At 39.9% G+C, this 19,958-nt stretch overlaps 1 protein-coding gene across 1 annotated transcript in view; it reads right to left on the bottom strand.

The window, feature by feature from the left end:
- The window catches only part of LOC124719057, an 88,235-nt gene extending 76,816 nt beyond the window's left edge, over positions 1 to 11,419 (bottom strand). Inside the window, exons 1-2 of the mRNA XM_047244727.1 lie at positions 11,293 to 11,419; positions 7,135 to 7,357 (exon numbers count right to left, since the gene is read on the bottom strand). Of these exons, the coding sequence (XP_047100683.1) occupies positions 7,135 to 7,327 (193 nt within the window). The 5' untranslated portion in view covers positions 7,328 to 7,357; positions 11,293 to 11,419. The remainder of the gene's footprint in view (positions 1 to 7,134; positions 7,358 to 11,292) is intronic.
- Between the last annotated feature and the right edge of the window lie 8,539 nt (positions 11,420 to 19,958).

The following is a 19,958-nucleotide window of genomic DNA, read 5'->3' on the forward strand; positions in this document are numbered from 1 at the left end:
GAAAGGGTAATGCAGTATGTAAAGGGGGATGAAAATCTAGTAGTTATGGGCGACTGGAATGCAGCTGTAAGGGAAGGAGTAGAAGAAAAGGTTACAGGAGAATATGGGCTTGGGACAAGGAATGAAAGAGGAGGAAGACTAATTGAGTTCTGTAACAAGTTTCAGCTAGTAATAGCGAATACCCTGTTCAAGAATCACAAGAGGAGGAGGTATACTTGGAAAAGGCCAGGAGATACGGGAAGATTTCAATTAGATCACATCATGGTCAGACAGAGATTCCGAAATCCGATACTGGATTGTAAGGCGTACCCAGGAGCAGATACAGACTCAGATCACAATATAGTAGTGATGAAGAGTAGGCTGAAGTTCAAGACATTAGTTAGGAAGAATCAATACGCAAAGAAGTGGGATACGGAAGTACTAAGGAATGACGAGATACGTTTGAAGTTCTCTAACGCTGTAGATACAGCAATAAGGAATAGCGCAGTAGGCAGTACAGTTGAAGAGAAATGGACATCTCTAAAAAGGGCCATCACAGAAGTTGGGAAGGAAAACACAGGTACAAGGAAGGTAGCTGCGAAGAAACCATGGGTAACAGAAGAAATACTTCAGTTGATTGATGAAAGGAGGAAGTACAAACATGTTCCGGGAAAATCAGGAATACAGGAATACAAGTCGCTGAGGAATGAAATAAATAGGAAGTACAGGGAAGCTAAGACGAAATGGCTGCAGGAAAAATGTGAAGACATCGAAAAAGATATGATTGTCGGAAGGACAGACTCAGCATACAGGAAAGTAAAAACAACCTTTGGTGACATTAAAAGCAACGGTGGTAACATTAAGAGTGCAACGGGAATTCCACTGTTAAATGCAGAGGAGAGAGCAGATAGGTGGAAAGAATACATTGAAAGCCTCTATGAGGGTGAAGATTTGTCTGATGTGATAGAAGAAGAAACGAGTCGATTTAGAAGAGATAGGGGATCCAGTATTAGAATCGGAATTTAAAAGAGCTTTGGAGGACTTACGGTCAAATAAGGCAGAAGGGATAGATAACATTCCATCAGAATTTCTAAAATCATTGGGGGAAGTGGCAACAAAACGACTATTCACGTTGGTGTGTAGAATATGTGAGTCTGGCGATATACCATCTGACTTTCGGAAAAGCATCATCCACACAATTCCGAAGACGGCAAGAGCTGACAAGTGCGAGAATTATCGCACAATCAGCTTAACAGCTCATGGATCAAAGCTGCTTACAAGAATAATATACAGAAGAATGGAAAACAAAATTGAGAATGCGCTAGGTGACGATCAGTTTGGCTTTAGGAAAAGTAAAGGGACGAGATAGGCAATTCTGACGTTACGGCTAATAATGGAAGCAAGGCTGAAGAAAAATCAAGACACTTTCATAGGCTTTGTCGACAATATAAAATGGTGCAAGCTGTTCGAGATTCTGAAAAAGTAGGGGTAAGCTACAGGGAGAGACGGGTCATACACAATATGTACAACAACCAAGAGCGAACAATAAGAGTGGACGATCAAGAACGAAGTGCTCGTATTAAGAAGGGTGTAAGACAAGGCTGTAGCCTTTTGCCCCTACTCTTCAATCTGTACATCGAGGAAGCAATGATGGAAATAAAAGAAAGGTTCAGGAGTGGAATTAAAATACAAGGTGAAAGGATATCAATGATACGATTCGCTGATGACATTGCTATCCTGAGCGAAAGTGAAGAAGAATTAAATGATCTGCTGAACGGAATGAACAGTCTAATGAGTACACAGTATGGTTTGAGAGTAAATTGGAGAAAGACGAAGGTAATGGGAAGTAGTAGAAATGAGAACATCGAGAAACTTAACATCAGGATTGATGGTCACGAAGTCAATGAAGTTAAGGAATTCTGCTACCTAGGCAGTAAAATAACCAATGATGGACGGAGCAAGGAAGACATCAAAAGCAGACCCGCTATGGAAAAAAAGGCATTTCTGGCCAAGAGAAGTCTACTAATATCAAATACCGGCCTTAATTTGAGGAAGAAATTTCTGAGGATGTACGTCTGGAGTACAGCATTGTATGGTAGTGAAACATGGACTGTGGGAAAACCGGAACAGAAGAGAATTGAAGCATTTGAGATGTGGTGCTATAGACAAATGTTGAAAATTAGGTGAACTGATAAGGTAAGGAATGAGGAGGTTCTATGCAGAATCGGAGAGGAAAGGAATATGTGGAAAACACTGATAAGGAGAAGGGACAGGATGATAGGACATCTGCTAAGACATGAAGGAATGACTTCCATGGTACTAGAGGGAACTGTAGAGGGCAAAAACTCGAAAGTTCTGTCCTCTGGCAAGATACTGGCCCCGAGAATTCCAAAACTGTATCAAGAAGTTTACGGTAGATCCTCAGACTAGCCCAGACATACAAAAAAGAAGCAAGCAGGGGACTTCAGTTTACACACACACACACACACACACACACACACACACACACACACACACACACACACACACACACACACACATACACAGAGAGAGAGAGAGAGAGAGAGAGAGAGAGAGAGAGAGAGAGTATAGCTAAAAATATTTTTTTATTTATATACTTAAAACATGACTACAACTTACATTTTATGTCTGCACGCAGTAGTATTTGTATGTTACACTTTCGACAAATTACTGATGCAATACATGTTCAAATGGCAAGAGACATTCTTTTATGAGATATAATTAAAATTTAACAAGTTTCAGATCTTTTGCTTTACTTTTACTGTGAAACCTTGCTTCTTGGCAAATTTTGTGATTCTAGGTCAACAGGTAGTACCCTAAAGGTTGGGACGAGTATCAAACTATGTGACATCAGCGTTACCAGTGAGGGGCAGGGGGTGGGGATGAGGGGGGGCAGCTGCCTGCCCCCCCCCCCCCCCCCACCCAGAAGATATTCGCAGTTTTTCACTAGTTTACTGTTTTATTTAATAAGAAATGCTGCATGTTTTCTCAGATTGTACAAGTGCATTCTTGTATTTAAAATGTTTATTAAAAGCAGTTTTCACTGGTTTACTGTTTTATTTAATAAGAAGTGCTGTATGTTTTCTTGAGTCCTTGTTTCCTGAGACTAGTATGACCTCTTGTCCTAGGGGTGGGAAATTGCCCCTAAAGGCGGAAGAATCAGCAATGATTAACGACATGAGGATGCAGAAGGCAATGGAAACCACTGCATTAAAGACACGTAACGTGTATCCACAGGACATGTGGCCTGTCATTGAAGAAGTGTCATGATGATCTCTCCATTGGCAAAAGATTCCGGAATAGTCCTCCATTCGGATCTCCGGGAGGGGACTGCCAAGGGGGAGGTTACCATGAGAAAAAGATTGAATAATCAACGAAAGGATAACGTTCTACGAGTCGCAGCGTGGAATGACAGAATCTTGAATGTGGCAGGGAAACTAGAAAATCTGAAAAGGGAAATGCAAAGGCTCAATCTAGATATAGTAGGGGTCAGTGAAGTGAAGTGGAAGGAAGACAAGGATTTCTGGTCAGATGAGTATCGGGTAATATCAGCAGCAGCAGAAAATGGTATAACAGGTGTAGGATTCGTTACGAATAGGAAGGTAGGGCAGAGGGTGTGTTACTGTGAACAGTTCAGTGACCAGGTTGTTCTAATCAGAATCGACAGCAGACCAACACAGACAACGATAGTTCAGGTATACATGCCGACGTCGCAAGCTGAAGATGAACAGATAGAGAAAGTATACGAGGATATTGAAAGGGTAATGCAGTATGTAAAGGGGGATGAAAATCTAGTAGTTATGGGCGACTGGAATGCAGCTGTAAGGGAAGGAGTAGAAGAAAAGGTTACAGGAGAATATGGGCTTGGGACAAGGAATGAAAGAGGAGGAAGACTAATTGAGTTCTGTAACAAGTTTCAGCTAGTAATAGCGAATACCCTGTTCAAGAATCACAAGAGGAGGAGGTATACTTGGAAAAGGCCAGGAGATACGGGAAGATTTCAATTAGATCACATCATGGTCAGACAGAGATTCCGAAATCCGATACTGGATTGTAAGGCGTACCCAGGAGCAGATACAGACTCAGATCACAATATAGTAGTGATGAAGAGTAGGCTGAAGTTCAAGACATTAGTTAGGAAGAATCAATACGCAAAGAAGTGGGATACGGAAGTACTAAGGAATGACGAGATACGTTTGAAGTTCTCTAACGCTGTAGATACAGCAATAAGGAATAGCGCAGTAGGCAGTACAGTTGAAGAGAAATGGACATCTCTAAAAAGGGCCATCACAGAAGTTGGGAAGGAAAACACAGGTACAAGGAAGGTAGCTGCGAAGAAACCATGGGTAACAGAAGAAATACTTCAGTTGATTGATGAAAGGAGGAAGTACAAACATGTTCCGGGAAAATCAGGAATACAGGAATACAGAAATACAAGTTGCTGAGGAATGAAATAAATAGGAAGTACAGGGAAGCTAAGACGAAATGGCTGCAGGAAAAATGTGAAGACATCGAAAAAGATATGATTGTCGGAAGGACAGACTCAGCATACAGGAAAGTAAAAACAACCTTTGGTGACATTAAAAGCAACGGTGGTAACATTAAGAGTGCAACGGGAATTCCACTGTTAAATGCAGAGGAGAGAGCAGATAGGTGGAAAGAATACATTGAAAGCCTCTATGAGGGTGAAGATTTGTCTGATGTGATAGAAGAAGAAACGAGTCGATTTAGAAGAGATAGGGGATCCAGTATTAGAATCGGAATTTAAAAGAGCTTTGGAGGACTTACGGTCAAATAAGGCAGAAGGGATAGATAACATTCCATCAGAATTTCTAAAATCATTGGGGGAAGTGGCAACAAAACGACTATTCACGTTGGTGTGTAGAATATGTGAGTCTGGCGATATACCATCTGACTTTCGGAAAAGCATCATCCACACAATTCCGAAGACGGCAAGAGCTGACAAGTGCGAGAATTATCGCACAATCAGCTTAACAGCTCATGGATCAAAGCTGCTTACAAGAATAATATACAGAAGAATGGAAAACAAAATTGAGAATGCGCTAGGTGACGATCAGTTTGGCTTTAGGAAAAGTAAAGGGACGAGATAGGCAATTCTGACGTTACGGCTAATAATGGAAGCAAGGCTGAAGAAAAATCAAGACACTTTCATAGGCTTTGTCGACAATATAAAATGGTGCAAGCTGTTCGAGATTCTGAAAAAGTAGGGGTAAGCTACAGGGAGAGACGGGTCATACACAATATGTACAACAACCAAGAGCGAACAATAAGAGTGGACGATCAAGAACGAAGTGCTCGTATTAAGAAGGGTGTAAGACAAGGCTGTAGCCTTTTGCCCCTACTCTTCAATCTGTACATCGAGGAAGCAATGATGGAAATAAAAGAAAGGTTCAGGAGTGGAATTAAAATACAAGGTGAAAGGATATCAATGATACGATTCGCTGATGACATTGCTATCCTGAGCGAAAGTGAAGAAGAATTAAATGATCTGCTGAACGGAATGAACAGTCTAATGAGTACACAGTATGGTTTGAGAGTAAATTGGAGAAAGACGAAGGTAATGGGAAGTAGTAGAAATGAGAACATCGAGAAACTTAACATCAGGATTGATGGTCACGAAGTCAATGAAGTTAAGGAATTCTGCTACCTAGGCAGTAAAATAACCAATGATGGACGGAGCAAGGAAGACATCAAAAGCAGACCCGCTATGGAAAAAAAGGCATTTCTGGCCAAGAGAAGTCTACTAATATCAAATACCGGCCTTAATTTGAGGAAGAAATTTCTGAGGATGTACGTCTGGAGTACAGCATTGTATGGTAGTGAAACATGGACTGTGGGAAAACCGGAACAGAAGAGAATTGAAGCATTTGAGATGTGGTGCTATAGACAAATGTTGAAAATTAGGTGAACTGATAAGGTAAGGAATGAGGAGGTTCTACGCAGAATCGGAGAGGAAAGGAATATGTGGAAAACACTGATAAGGAGAAGGGACAGGATGATAGGACATCTGCTAAGACATGAAGGAATGACTTCCATGGTACTAGAGGGAGCTGTAGAGGGCAAAAACTGTAGAGGAAGCCAGAGATTGGAATACGTCAAGCAAATAATTGAGGATGTAGGTTGCAAGAGGTTAGAACAGGAAAGGAATTCGGGACGGGCTGCATCAAACCAGTCAGCGAGTCAGTAGACTGATTGGGGAGGGGGGGGGGGGGGGGGGGGGGGTGTTCCCGATACGGGAACACCCACAGCCATAACTACACATTGGAATCTAACACTTCCCTTGACCTGTTATCCTCACATCTCCACATATAGCCGTCCCTGGTCCGAGATGCCAGAACTTTAGTAAGCCTCGTTTCTTTACAACACACTGAACAATTCACGACTTCATCCAAAAATCCAAATGGTTAAAGAAATTTTATTAGAGACAACGCACAGTGCCCCATCATCGCCGACAACCGAAAACTGTTGACCTTGTCAGTCATATCCATACCTCCCAAAGACATAAAAAAGGCAATTTACGAAAATTCACACACAACGAACAGAAAAAAAACTACAATAACGTCGACATAACAAAACCAAAATCATTAACCCACTGAAAAATATTCCACTGAAAGCACAGTCACTACCGATACCAAACACGTGCAATGCTACCACACAAATGAACGCCATACTTCACGTAACACTCTACCCATAAACACACCACCAGAGAGAACCACCAATCACATCAAAAAAACACCAACAAACATGCCACTCTGACAAACTAAATTCCGCACCGCCATGACGTCACACACCACATCAGCCTTATGTGACGGGTCAAAGTCGATGGGTGGGATCAGACGCTTCAGTCGACTCCTTAAACTTATGCCACTAAGCTGCATATTTTAATATAATAACCACTCAATTGTTCTTTGAGAATAAGTAATTTAGTATATGTGGGACATATAAAATGGTCACACAGTAGTGTATTACTTCTCTCGATTATTACTAATACACACTTGTACGACATGTAATCGACAGGACCAAATAAATATCAGATCAAATCCGAAACTGCCATTTACAATTGCTTCGAGTCCAAATTCGAGGCAGGCATATCTGAGTGAGAATGCGTGTTACCGGCATTTTGTGAAGCAGTAGTCACAGTGGGTGGAGGAACCTCAGGTGCCGCACTGCTCCAACACACTTCGTTGTCTTCACCAACCACGCAGCATTCACCACAGTGCTCTGGATGTGACGCCATTTCCATTTCACTGTCTCGTCCACCTTCAGTCCTCCCAGAGCTGGAAGGTTCTGGGGAAGGAGTTGTCATATGGAATCCGGTCAGAGGTACTTGCAGGCACTGCAAGATGCAAAGAAACAAAAATTAATGTGGATGCACGCAACGCACGTGTACACACACACACACACACACACACACACACACACCTCTCTCTCTCTCTCTCTCTCTCTCTCTCTCTCTCTCTCTCTCTCTCTCTCTGGAGAAAGCTGCCTGTCATACACTTTTACACATACACAGCAGTCCTCACAGTTTTACAATTCTTGCCTCCACAACAATATTCACACAGCATGAAAAATGTTAAATACAAATGTTCATCTAGGATCAGCACCATTCCACCATAATTTCTAAGGTTAAATCCATTCTTAACATCTTGCGTATAATAACCACTTCAGCTGTATTTTGGCCCTTTATTACTATCACTACTGGTTTCGTGGCGTTAAAGCCACATCTTCAGGTGTCAGCCTACTTCTTGTTCACAATGTCAAGGCCATCACCTTTAATGTACAGCAGGGGAGGGAAAAGCACATGAAGACTTCCCAGTACTACAACTTGCTTCATAAAATCTTTGTGCATGAGGCAAGCTGACAATAGAACTTCTTTAAAATTTTCTGACAGCTTTCAGAGCTCAATAATTCTCCAACAAAGGGCAAATGACACTTAACTAACACATCAAGACCCCACAAAATCCCCCCCCCCCCTCTCTCTCTCCCTCTCTCTGCCAATGCAGAGGACCAAGCACAAAGAAACATCAAAAGCATGTTTGAAAACTCTGTGTACATGTACCACTAACTACATACCTTTGAAAGAATCAAAAGCTGTAGCAATTTTGGGCATTCACAATTTCCACCTGTTATTGCCTTCTGTTCATCTAAAGCTTAACTACTCTGTTCTGAAAAATGTTGAGGTTACTGAATGTCCACCTTTTTTTTTTCAGAAATATTTTGCTGGTTGTTTTGGATATTCTGCCTGAGGAAATGACTATCACAAAAAGATACATCAATATTTCTCTTGAACTTCCACCAAAATGGGAAATACAGAAACGTCCGATCCCGCCCATCTGCTTTTTCCCTTGACGTCACAAATATGGCGGAAACGACCATAAACCACGATTCCAATATGGCGCATATAAAGTCGTTACATACACATTACGAGGACAAAAATACATCGAAAAAGAAACACACACATGTTCCACAAAAAGCCTAATGACACTAATGGAACAAGTGCGGGAAATAGGAGGTTTTTGAGTGGGGACAAACTAAATATAAACAAATGATATGAATATAATAGAGGGAAACATTCCACATGGGAAAAATATATCTAAAAACAAGCATGCTGTAACTTACCAAATGAAAGCATTGGTATGGCCCGGGACTGGAATGACTCCTTACCCTCTCCCTTAACTCCAACATAATTTCGTCTTTCCCTCTCCTTCCCTCTTTCCTGATGAAGTAACCGTTGGTTGGGAAAACTTGAATTTTGTGTGTGTGTGTGTGTGTGTGTGTTTGTTTGTGTGTCTATCAACATACCAACACTTTCGCTTGGTAAGTTACATCATCTTTGTTTTTAGATATAAATATAAACAAATGTAGACACCCACCCCCATACAAAACCACGCAAAACAACGGAAAAAACCGACATCACAAAACTCCCCAAATACCACTAAACACAATATCATCTGGAATCAGACACTTCCTTTGACCTATACAGCTCAACAGCATCTCCCGATCCCACAAATTGGGACCAAACACTTCCCTCGACCTATATAGCTCAACAGCAGCTCCCGATCCCATAAATTAGGACCTAACACTTCCCTTGACTATATAGTTCAAAAACATCTCCCGATACCAATACAAACATTCATAGCCACACATTGGGATCGAACACTTCCCTTGACCTGTTATCCTTACGACATCTCAACATACAGCTGTCCCTAGTCCGAGACACCGGAACTTTCAGTAAGACTCATTTCTTCACGACATACTGAACACTTCACGACTTCATCCAAAATCCGAATAGTTGAAGCAATTTTATTAGAGACAACGCACTGTCCCCCATCATAACCGACAACCGAAAACTGTTGACCCTGTCAGTCATATCCATACCTACCAAAGACATAAAAAAAGCAATTTACCAAAATTCACACACGACGCCACACTTGCAAACTAAACTAAAAACATCACCTAACACACCACCAGAGAGCACCACCGATCGCATCAAAACGACACCTACAAACACGCCACTCTCACAAACTAAATCCTATGCCGTCATGACACCACACACCACAACAGCCTTACGTCACGGGTCAAAGCCAACGGGTGGGATCAGACACTTCGGTCGACCCCCAAAATGTTACACGTAAGGCACTGATAAGATCCATAACGAGAGTGCACTTCAGTGATAAAATTAAGCATCATGTTTATCACTCCACTGAAAATTTCCTAGAAAACAAACAAAACATTTCAGTCTGTTTACCATTTTTCACAACACAGTTTTGTCATCATTGCTACACAAACTAGAAAATCTTGGCATTAGGGGAATAGCTAACAAGTGGCTCAGCTCTTATCTTAAGAAATAGATCAAGAAAGGGATCAAGGAAGGGACAATGTCATTAGGAAATATAATTCCAAGCTACTGACTGTTAAATATGGAGTGTCACATGGATCAGTAATGGGTCCTGTTCTATTCTTACTCTATGTAAATGACCTAAACATAAGCAATGACAGCAGTAAAATATTTCAAATTGCTGATGATACAAGTGTTCTAATTACAGAAAACTCAGAAGAAACTCCTGTAAAAAATATAAAAGAAGCCACTGACAGGCTTACATGTTACTTTGATGACAATGACTTAATAATAAACACTGGAAAAACTGTAGCTATGGATATACACACAGCACAAACAAAAAATCTGATGTCACCCAATCTAGAGCTATATGGACAGACAATTACCAAAACAGCCTGTAGCAACTTTCTTGGACTTCGTCTACAACACAACTTGAAATGGAAAGCACATATTGAGCAAATGAACAAAAAATTAAGTACTTCTTGTTTTGTGTTACATACATTAAAAAATTGTACCAGCTGCAACCCCCTTCAGTGTGCATATTACGCAGTTGTACACTCTCACCTCTGGTATGGGATCATGTTCTGGGGAAATTCTGGAGATGCCATCAAAACATTCAAAATTAAAAAAAAAAAAAAAAAAAAATTATAAGAATAATGGAAGGGGTAGATAATTGCAAATCACGTAGACCATTGTTTCAAAAAAAGGATGACCCTGCCACTTCCTTGCATATATATACTTGAAAATATAATGTATTTAAAGCAAAACTTACATACAAAAGGACAACTGATCACTCAAAATCACACAATACACAGCTATTATACAGGACAAAAATTGGATGTACATGTTCAAAGCACCAACACGAAGTTATTTCAAAACGGTCTTATCCATCCTAGTATCAAACTATACAATGCCTTACCAGATACCATTAAACACATACAAAACATTTTGGTCACTTCAAATCTAAATTGAAGTCGTACGTGGTTGATCACTGCTTTTACACAGTAAAGGAATACCTACAATAATAAATTTTTCTATGTTAACCCAACGTAGTCTCATTCAGAACATTTGTATTTTATCTCTCTGTGTATAGCGTAACAACATTTATTTAAGTATTCATCATTAATTGATATAGTAATGTGTGTTATTATGTACAAAGGTACATTATATGTAAAACTGTTAATATTTTAACATAAAAATTTAAATATCTCTTGCACACTGTGCAGCTGTAGATGAAAATGGATCAATAAACGATATCAAATCAAATCACCTCCTATCGCCCTCAACCCCCCTCCTTTACAAAAAAACAGTTTTTAATGAAAAAGCACCTATTTTACACTACACCACTATCGTTTGTGCCTTTTTATTATACCAAAAAGGTTATAGATACAAATTATTTTCCAAAATTATATATTGCACCATAGTTAACTTACTCCATTGTGCAATAATCCACTCCTCAAAAACCGTCTAATAATATGAACGTCTTCATTTGAGCTTTATCGTACAACGTTTATGAAGTCATTGTTTTCATAGCAGTTGGGATGGTCATCTATTGTGCATTTCACTGTGAAGCTTTGACACACCTTTCAAAACAGGGACTTTATCTGGGATCTGACAAGCAGGCCTCAATATATGCTCAATGTACCTTTTAAAAGCTATTTATTAAGCACATATGTGACTCTAACGTAACAGGAACCACAGTGTTACTAAACGCCAGTCTTTGGCAGCGGTGGTTATGAAATACCGGCACAGGTTACTGCCACCACAAAAAAGTACGTGTGATCCAAAACACAAGGACGAAACCGTAAACAAATCACTTCCGGCCACATTCTGCATGAATGAAGTGACGATCAAATTGTCATTTCCACTTCAAACAAAAATACTGTTTCCTAAGGGAAGGAAATTATTTGTCATAGAACTACCTTATCGCTTCCACAACTGCACCCGCTCCAGTACAGTACTTAACTGCGTTTCGTACAACACAAAACACAGCGTCAGAAATAAAAGAAATATGCAATACTGCTGAATGAAAATGTGTTACACGCATAAAGAGAATATTGTGCAATTACGGCATTCTCACCTTATATCCTGCCGCGCCCACCTCACCGCAGCTACACGTCGCAGGAATCAACATATCCGACAGGCACACTCTCTTATATTCTTCTCGCGTCCCCACCATTCCCGGTTGCACAACTTTGCGCATAATAATATGAGTCATATCACTCCCACTGATGTCTTCTGTCTCTACCACACTTTACTTGCTCAGTTGTCTGATTAACCGAACCACAGAAGAACAAGAATGTGACAAACCATACCCAACACTTTCTGAACCCCGCAGATACAACGATTCTGAATGATGACATCTAGCTCAACCACGTGCTCAACCAATGATGACATCATCTTAGCTAATCGGGGAGCGTAGACGCTCGCTGTACAGTAATTATTCATTTCGCTCGTTCCTCTTTTCCGTGCTATACAAGCGTATGCAAAGAAATACAAAGACAGCCCCATATTATACAGTACAAGCAGTTTGCGAAGTAAAAACCAAATATCTGTAGGGGCTGAAAAGCATTCCGATTCAGTTAAGCTGGCAACGCAAATCCAAATAGCTGAGTATTTTTGCGCGCGAGAGTTACGATAGTGTGTTGATTTCGTCGTCGTCGTCGTCTATGGAAATGTCAGTTGTAATTGTAAACTTTTCAAGTGAGAAGCGCTTCTTGAGGAACTACTGCGCATCGCTAGGAGCGGCAGAACTGTGAAAAACGAGTGTGTTGATATTGTTACATCTAACGAACATATCCCCGAGAAATATTTTTGTAAGCTCGATAGCGTTGTATACTATAATGTTGTTAAATAAAGAATTATATATAGTGTCGTTAGGCCAGTAAGAGATACGTCTTTCTAAAGTTCAGACAATGGAGAAGGAAAGCCTGATTTTCAGTTCGAAAAGTTTTCCAACCCAGATCGGGGAACAGTAGAGGCAGAATCGTGATGTTCTACAAAGGAAACAAGATAATTTGTGGCTAGCAAAGGTGGGCTGTATATGAAGGACGAAGCATAAATATCAAATAATGTACACTACCGGTATGTCAGATAAAAAAGTTCTGAAGCATTTCAAGGTAAGCTAACATGCTAATGAAAAAAACCTGTGACACACATGACGCTATAGTCCTGGTGATTATTGTTGCCCACGATACTGCAGCAGCGACTACGTGGCATTTGCAGTTGTGCCTTGAGAATGACAGGGTGTGCTCGTGCCGAAATATCGGCGGTGGTCGACGGCGTCACACGGCAGCAAACCCGTAAATTATTTGAACATTCAATTCGCCGGGAAAAGTTAAGGTCTCATCTTTATTTCTAATTGTCAGAAGGTATATTCGACAGTGACTCATGCATGTATTGATGATAGTCTAATCCCTTTCAGAGGCAGATGCCGATTCAAAATATTTATGCCCAAGAAACCTGCTAAATATGGCATTTAGGTCATGTGCCTCATAAATGCACATTCTTCATATCTGTATAATGTTTACATTTGTATGGGAAAAGATAGTGTTGCTCCATCACTATCTGAGGAAGAGAAAAAGTTCCAAAAGCCAACACAGTCTGTGATTCGTCTTTCCAAAAGTATAAATGGGACAAACAGGAATATCACAGCAGACGACTGGTTTTCCTCCATTGAATTGTGTAAGGAGCTGCTGAACAACAGGTTGACATGTTGGAACTCTAAAATCCAACAAAAGAGAAGTACCAAAAAGGGTTTCTTCCCAACCCAAAGACAGAAGTGGGCTCCAGTATTTATGGTTCTACTAAAATCTTACACTATTTTGTTCCAAAAAAATCTAAGGTAGTTTTAGCGCTTTTATCAATGCACCACACTGCGTATAATGATGAAAGTAGCAACAAATTGGAAACTATCAGTTTTTATAATGCCACAAAATCTGACATGACGCTCTAGACATGAAGTGCAGCAACTACTCAGTTAACCGGAGAACAAGGAGATGGCCACTGGCAGTATTTTACTTTCTAATACTGTATCTGTGAGCTGCGCAAATTCCTATGTTATGTATCTTCATAAAGGTACGATGTCAAGATTTGAGTTCATGAAGAGCGTAGGAATGAACTTAAACAGACGTCATATGCAGAGAAGGCTCCAGATTCCCAACTTACCGGATGACATCAGGAAAATTATTTCAGGTATTTTGGGTGAAAAGCAATGAGAGAGGAATCCAACAAAAAGAAAAATAAGAGACAAGCTAGAGAAGAGAAATTCTTGTCCCTACACATTGAACAGCATGACGGCATACAAGTGTGTGAAATGTGATAAGCCCAATTGCTTTCAGTGCTTCATGAAAAGATGTAAAATGTGTGTAGAAAGATTATACTTTTTTTCCATTTCTTTGCATGCATATCAGCCGGCCGCGGTGGTCTAGCGGTTCTAGGCGCTCAGTCCGGAGCCGCGTGACTGCTACGGTCGCAGGTTCGAATCCTGCCTCGGGTATGGATGTGTGTGATGTCCTTAGGTTAGTTAGATTTAAGTAGTTCTCAGTTCTAGGGGACTGATGACCATAGATGTTAAGTCCCATAGTGCTCAGAGCAATTTGAACCATTTTTGCATGCATATCAAGATATTTGAGAAAACGCATGTCAGGTTTAGAAACTATTTCATTTGAAACAGTAACATTAAATTTTGTGAATTTTGCAAAGGAATAAAACTAAAGGAATAAAACTAAAGGAATTATAAACTATTTCATGTAAAAACTAGATCTAAATTTTATATTTTTTTCGTATTGTATTGCAAAATGTGATTGAAAGACAATTGTTACTTATTTTCGATATTTACTACAACGGAAATTCTTTGAAAAATTTCGTCATCTTAGTCTCCCAGACGGATGTTACCGTAAACGCCAATTTTTCACACGTTACCAACTAAGGGTTAAACACCTGCACTGGCTACCAAACTATGAGCATTATTGGGCATATCTGGATTGCCTTGTGACGTGCTGTTCAGAAGAGATCTCCACCCCCTCGTACTCTTACGGATTTATGGGCAACCCTGCAGCATTCATTGTATCATTTCCCTCCAGCACTACTTCAGACATTGGTCGAGTCCACGCCACGTCGTGTCGCGGCACTTCTGCGTACTCGCGGGGGGTCTACACGATATTAGGCGGGTGTACCAGTTTTTTTTTGGCTCTTCAGTGTATGATGGCCGACGGACGTGGTGCAGTGATCAGCACACTGATCTCGCATTATTATTAGATTACAGACGACTATCTCCAGAGAGAACGGAAGCCGCAGATACTGTTAACTGATAACGCATCGTAATTCAGAGGTAACAGATGGGAGCGATTCACGACCGCAAATACAATAGAACACGTACTGGTATCACTATTCCACCCCGAAGCAAGCCTCATTGCAAAGCTGTTTAAGCAATTTAGTAGATTTATACGCTGCTACACAGCACAGAAACATACAAGATGGATCGTGTTCGTCTCGCCATTTCAACAACTCTTAAATAACTTGCCACATACTTTGACAGGTTGTACACGAACTGGATTAACGTTTAAGAAACGGGAAATGGATGAATGGGAACAACCACTGCCTGAAGAACCAAAGAGAAGAAAAAATAAGCCAAGCCTTTATTAATATAGGAGAAAAGGCCGAGCAGAGAAAAAAGTCTTACGACAAAAGATTAGGACCAAACTGCACAATTCCATATAGAACAAGAAGTATTGCTGCAAAGGCACAGAAAGTCTACCAAACATGAAAAACTTAACCGCAAATGGCAACTCTTATACATTGGCCCATTTGCGATTACACATGTCCCTCATCCAGAATCATATGGACTAGCCTACCCTACAAGTGGAAAGGACATGGGCCTTTATCCCTAAAAGGACCTAAAGGAATTTGACGCTGAATGGGTGGTTAAGCCAACTCATGAAGTTATTGTGTTTAACTATAGTGAAAATATTTCACTATAAATTATGAAAGATGTTCACTTAGTTTTAGGAGAAGTTACTCTATTGTTATTTATATGTGTGTAAATTGAGTTAAGGTAAGTCATTAGTTATTTGAGACTTTATTCACTGACAATAGGATGTTGTGAAATAAGTAATTAGCTGAATTTAATCGCCATGATGTGAATTCAATACCAAAACACATATACCTCCCAACCACACACTGATAAATGTAACAGGGAGAAATAAACGATTTAGCATCACTGTCTAACATAGCAGTCGCGACACTCACTTCTGTAAAGTTGTTACCGTTAGACAGATGGAGCGACACTAGCGCTCCAAGCAGCGAGTAAGGTGAACGTCAGACGCGTCGTAAGCATATTGTTCGTTTTGCATCCATTTCCTAAGTAATTTTCAAAATATTTGAGATATTTTCTTGCCTCTAAGGGTTTGTATAGTATCAGAAGGCATATATGTTTCTAAAAATGATTCCAAAATGAGCGCAAACATGGACAAAAGCCGTGAATCGAGTGGCAAGCTACATCACATTCGTGAAAAACACTTGTGACGTTGGATAGAATTGCAGCTTACCACGTTGATATCAAAAGAATATAAACACACAAATTCACACGTAAGAAGCACAGACATGTACCTCTACATGCAAAAGCGATCGACAGCTCATTTATCGTTCTGTAGGCCTACTGTGTGTGTCATTGTCGCCTGTTGCCACAAGTACGATCTTCATCTTTATATTATTCTAAGTGGGACAAGCAACTGCCAAATAGTGGGATAAATATGTTGAAAACGCTATAATGAGCTGATTCCATTACATTTCACGCAAAACCAAATATTTGAACAATTTGCAAACAGTCTGTCAGTGAACAAGGTGCAAACAAAATAAAATCATCACACGAAGGAAGCAAGGGAAATTATGTGGCTAACAACAGAAGTGAATGAAATATGTTGGAATTGTGTGAACAATATATTTCGTGTGTGACGGCGCAAAGTGCACTGTGTAAAATAGACCTCTTTGGCATTGTCTAACACTCTTTGTGTGCGCTAATTATTCTGTTGTGTTCGCTGTAAATTTTTTTTTTTTTTTTTTGTTCTTGAATGTGCAAATATAGTTATTAGTAAAATGTCCTTTTTTTCTCCTTAATACTTATTCTGCTGCGCAAATTCCAATAGGTTATGGGCCCAGGCTGCATTTGGAATAAGTATATCAATAAAATAGTAGGGAGAAAGTACTGGAAAAGTTCCAATTTACGTGAAGTGCGAGTTACCCTTACAAGACGATCGCAATTTTTTCCGCATTATTTTTCGGTGTTCTTTACGGCAATAAAAAGCAAGTTACCGTTAAGAATGAATGCGGCAGAAATTCCACAGATTGGAAAACTTATAAATCGCGAAAACTATGCAACCTGGAAGTTCGCAGTAGAAGCGTGTTTACGTTTAGACGACCTATGGGACGTGGTAGATGGGACAATGAAATCCACAGATCAGAATTATTCAAATAAGGATAGGAAAGCAAAATGAAAATTGATATTACTGATTGATTCGGTGAATTATGTTCACGTTGAAAAAGCTGCTACAGCGAAAGAAGTCTGGGACAATTTACGAAGTGCATTCGAGGATGGTGGTCTTACGAGAAAAGTGGGATTATTACGCGAGTTAATTACCAATCGTCTGGACAAATGTAAGAGTGTAGACGAATACGTTAACAAAATAATAACCACGTCGAACCGACTGAGAAACATCAGATTCGAGATCGCTGACGAATGGATAGGAACATTGCTGTTGGCAGGACTGCCCGAAAGGTATGCACCTATGATTATGGGACTTGAAACTCGGGTATACCAATCACAGGCGACAGTGTTAAGGTGAAAATCCTGCAGGACGTAAAGAGTGCTCCAAGCTGTTGTACATTGGAGAAGGAAGGTGCGTCTGCTCTCTACTCAAAAAACAAAAAGAAGAAATCGGTGAGGTGCTATAAATGTCAGAAGATGGGACATATTGCGTCTCAGTGCAAAGAAAAAGTAAGCCCAAGATCAGACACTCAGCAAAAGAGGTATGTTACTGATAGCCCAGAGAGAAGGACCAATAACAAAGGTAAGGCACTCTCATGTTTTTATTCTTTTGGTGGGATGAGTAATCGTGATATGGAATGGATTTTAGACTCAGGTGCATCTGTGCATATTGTTAAAGATAAATCAATTCTTTATGACATCAAAGATAAGACTCATATCTACTGTTGATGGCAAGCTCCAGTGTCACCTGGCTGGGAAACTAGATCTACATGTAAGTGTAAATGGTGAATCAGATATGGTTACAGCACACAATGTTCATTATGTGAAAAATGTGGCAACTAACCTGCTGTCTGTAGGGGAAATTGTCAAGAAAGGAAATACAGTCACTTTTGACATGCAGGGTGCAAGAGTAATCAGTGAAAGTGGTGAAGTTATAGCTACAGCAAGTAATGAAAGGGGTATTTTTAAGTTGGATACCATTGACAGTAAACATAAAAATGTTAGTGATTTAGTATATTCAGCAGAAGGTTTTTTATGGCACCGGAGGCTTGGACATCTAAATAGAAAGAGTATGTCTATAATAAAGGATATGGTAAAGGGAATACAGAATTTTAGTGTGTCCAAGGATCCTTGTGAGACATGTATAAAGGGAAAACAAGCAAGGTTACCCTTCAAGACTAGTAAGAGTAAATCCACAGAAGTCTTACAGTTAATCCACACAAATGTATGTGGCCCGATGGAGTGTGAATCCATAGGTGGGAGTAATTATTTTCTTACGTTTATTGATGATTACTCACGATATACTCATGTTTATTTTCTTAGTTCTAAAGACCAAGTGAGAGATATCTTTGAGGAATATTGCAATATGGTTGAAAGGTGGACGGGAAAGAAGATCAAGATCATCAGGTCTGATAACGGGAGAGAATATATTAACCATAAATTGAAGAAACTTCTGGCAGAAAAGGGAATCAGGCATCAAACTACCATAAGGTACAGCCCATCTCAAAATGGGGTTGCTGAGAGGGCTAATAGGACCATTGTTGAGAAAGCAAGGAGCAAGATGACTGACGCTGAATTATCCAAAGATTTTTGGGCAGAGGCAGTGTCAACAGCTGTATATTTGAACAATAGATCACCTACAAAAGCATTAAAGAATAGAACTCCTTATGAGATATGGATAGGGAAGAAACCTGATCTAAGCAATATAAGGGTTTTTGGGTGTGATGCAATGGCACATATTCCAAAACAGCTAAGAGGAAAATGGGATCCGAAAGCTAAAAAGTATATTTTTGTAGGCTATAGTGAAAATTCAAAGGGCTACCGATTAATGGATCCATTGACTAAAAAGATTGTCACAAGTAGAGATTTAATATTCTTTGAAAATAGAAAGGACTCAAAAGAGAGCGAAACCACTAAGTCAACTGCACCTAGTTCAGAAGGTGAAACGTTGTGTGAGGAAATAGAAAGTGAAGAAGAGGAAGACGACAGCCAAGGACAAATGGATACAATTTGTGATGACAATGAGTTAGAGGATGAAAAAATGAAGAAAACAATGTGAGGCGTTCTTCTCGTGTACCAAAACCGAAGGAATATCCGGATTTTGAGATGTATACAGCACAGTCTTTTAATGATGAGCCAAGAACAGCAGAAGAAGCAATGAGTGGCCCAAACTCTCCAGAATGGAAAGAAGCGATGAAGAGAGAATTAGAATCTTTATATCAGAACGAAACCTTTGAATGTGTAGATATGCCAGGAGATAAGAAACCACTGCAGGCAAGATGGGTATTCAATTTGAACAACCCTGAAAGCTCATCACCAAAATACAAAGTAAGACTTGTCGTAAAAGGATATTCACAAAAACAAGGGGTAGATTACGAAGAAACTTTTTCACCTGTAGTCAAGTATGCATCAATGAGATATCTTTTAGCCTTGGCAGTAAAACGAAATTTAATAATTCATCATATAGATGTTAAAACGGCATATTTAAATGTCATTCCACCAAGGGAAGCCATAAAAACCAGATCAGAAAGTAAAAAGATTTGGCGTTTGGGAAAAAGTATTTATGGGCTTAAAAAAAGTGGACGTTGCTGGAATCGATGTCTACATGAAACTCTA

This window comes from Schistocerca piceifrons, chromosome 10 (genome assembly GCF_021461385.2).
Source record: "Schistocerca piceifrons isolate TAMUIC-IGC-003096 chromosome 10, iqSchPice1.1, whole genome shotgun sequence".
In the NCBI taxonomy this organism is placed as follows: Eukaryota; Metazoa; Arthropoda; class Insecta; order Orthoptera; family Acrididae; genus Schistocerca; species Schistocerca piceifrons.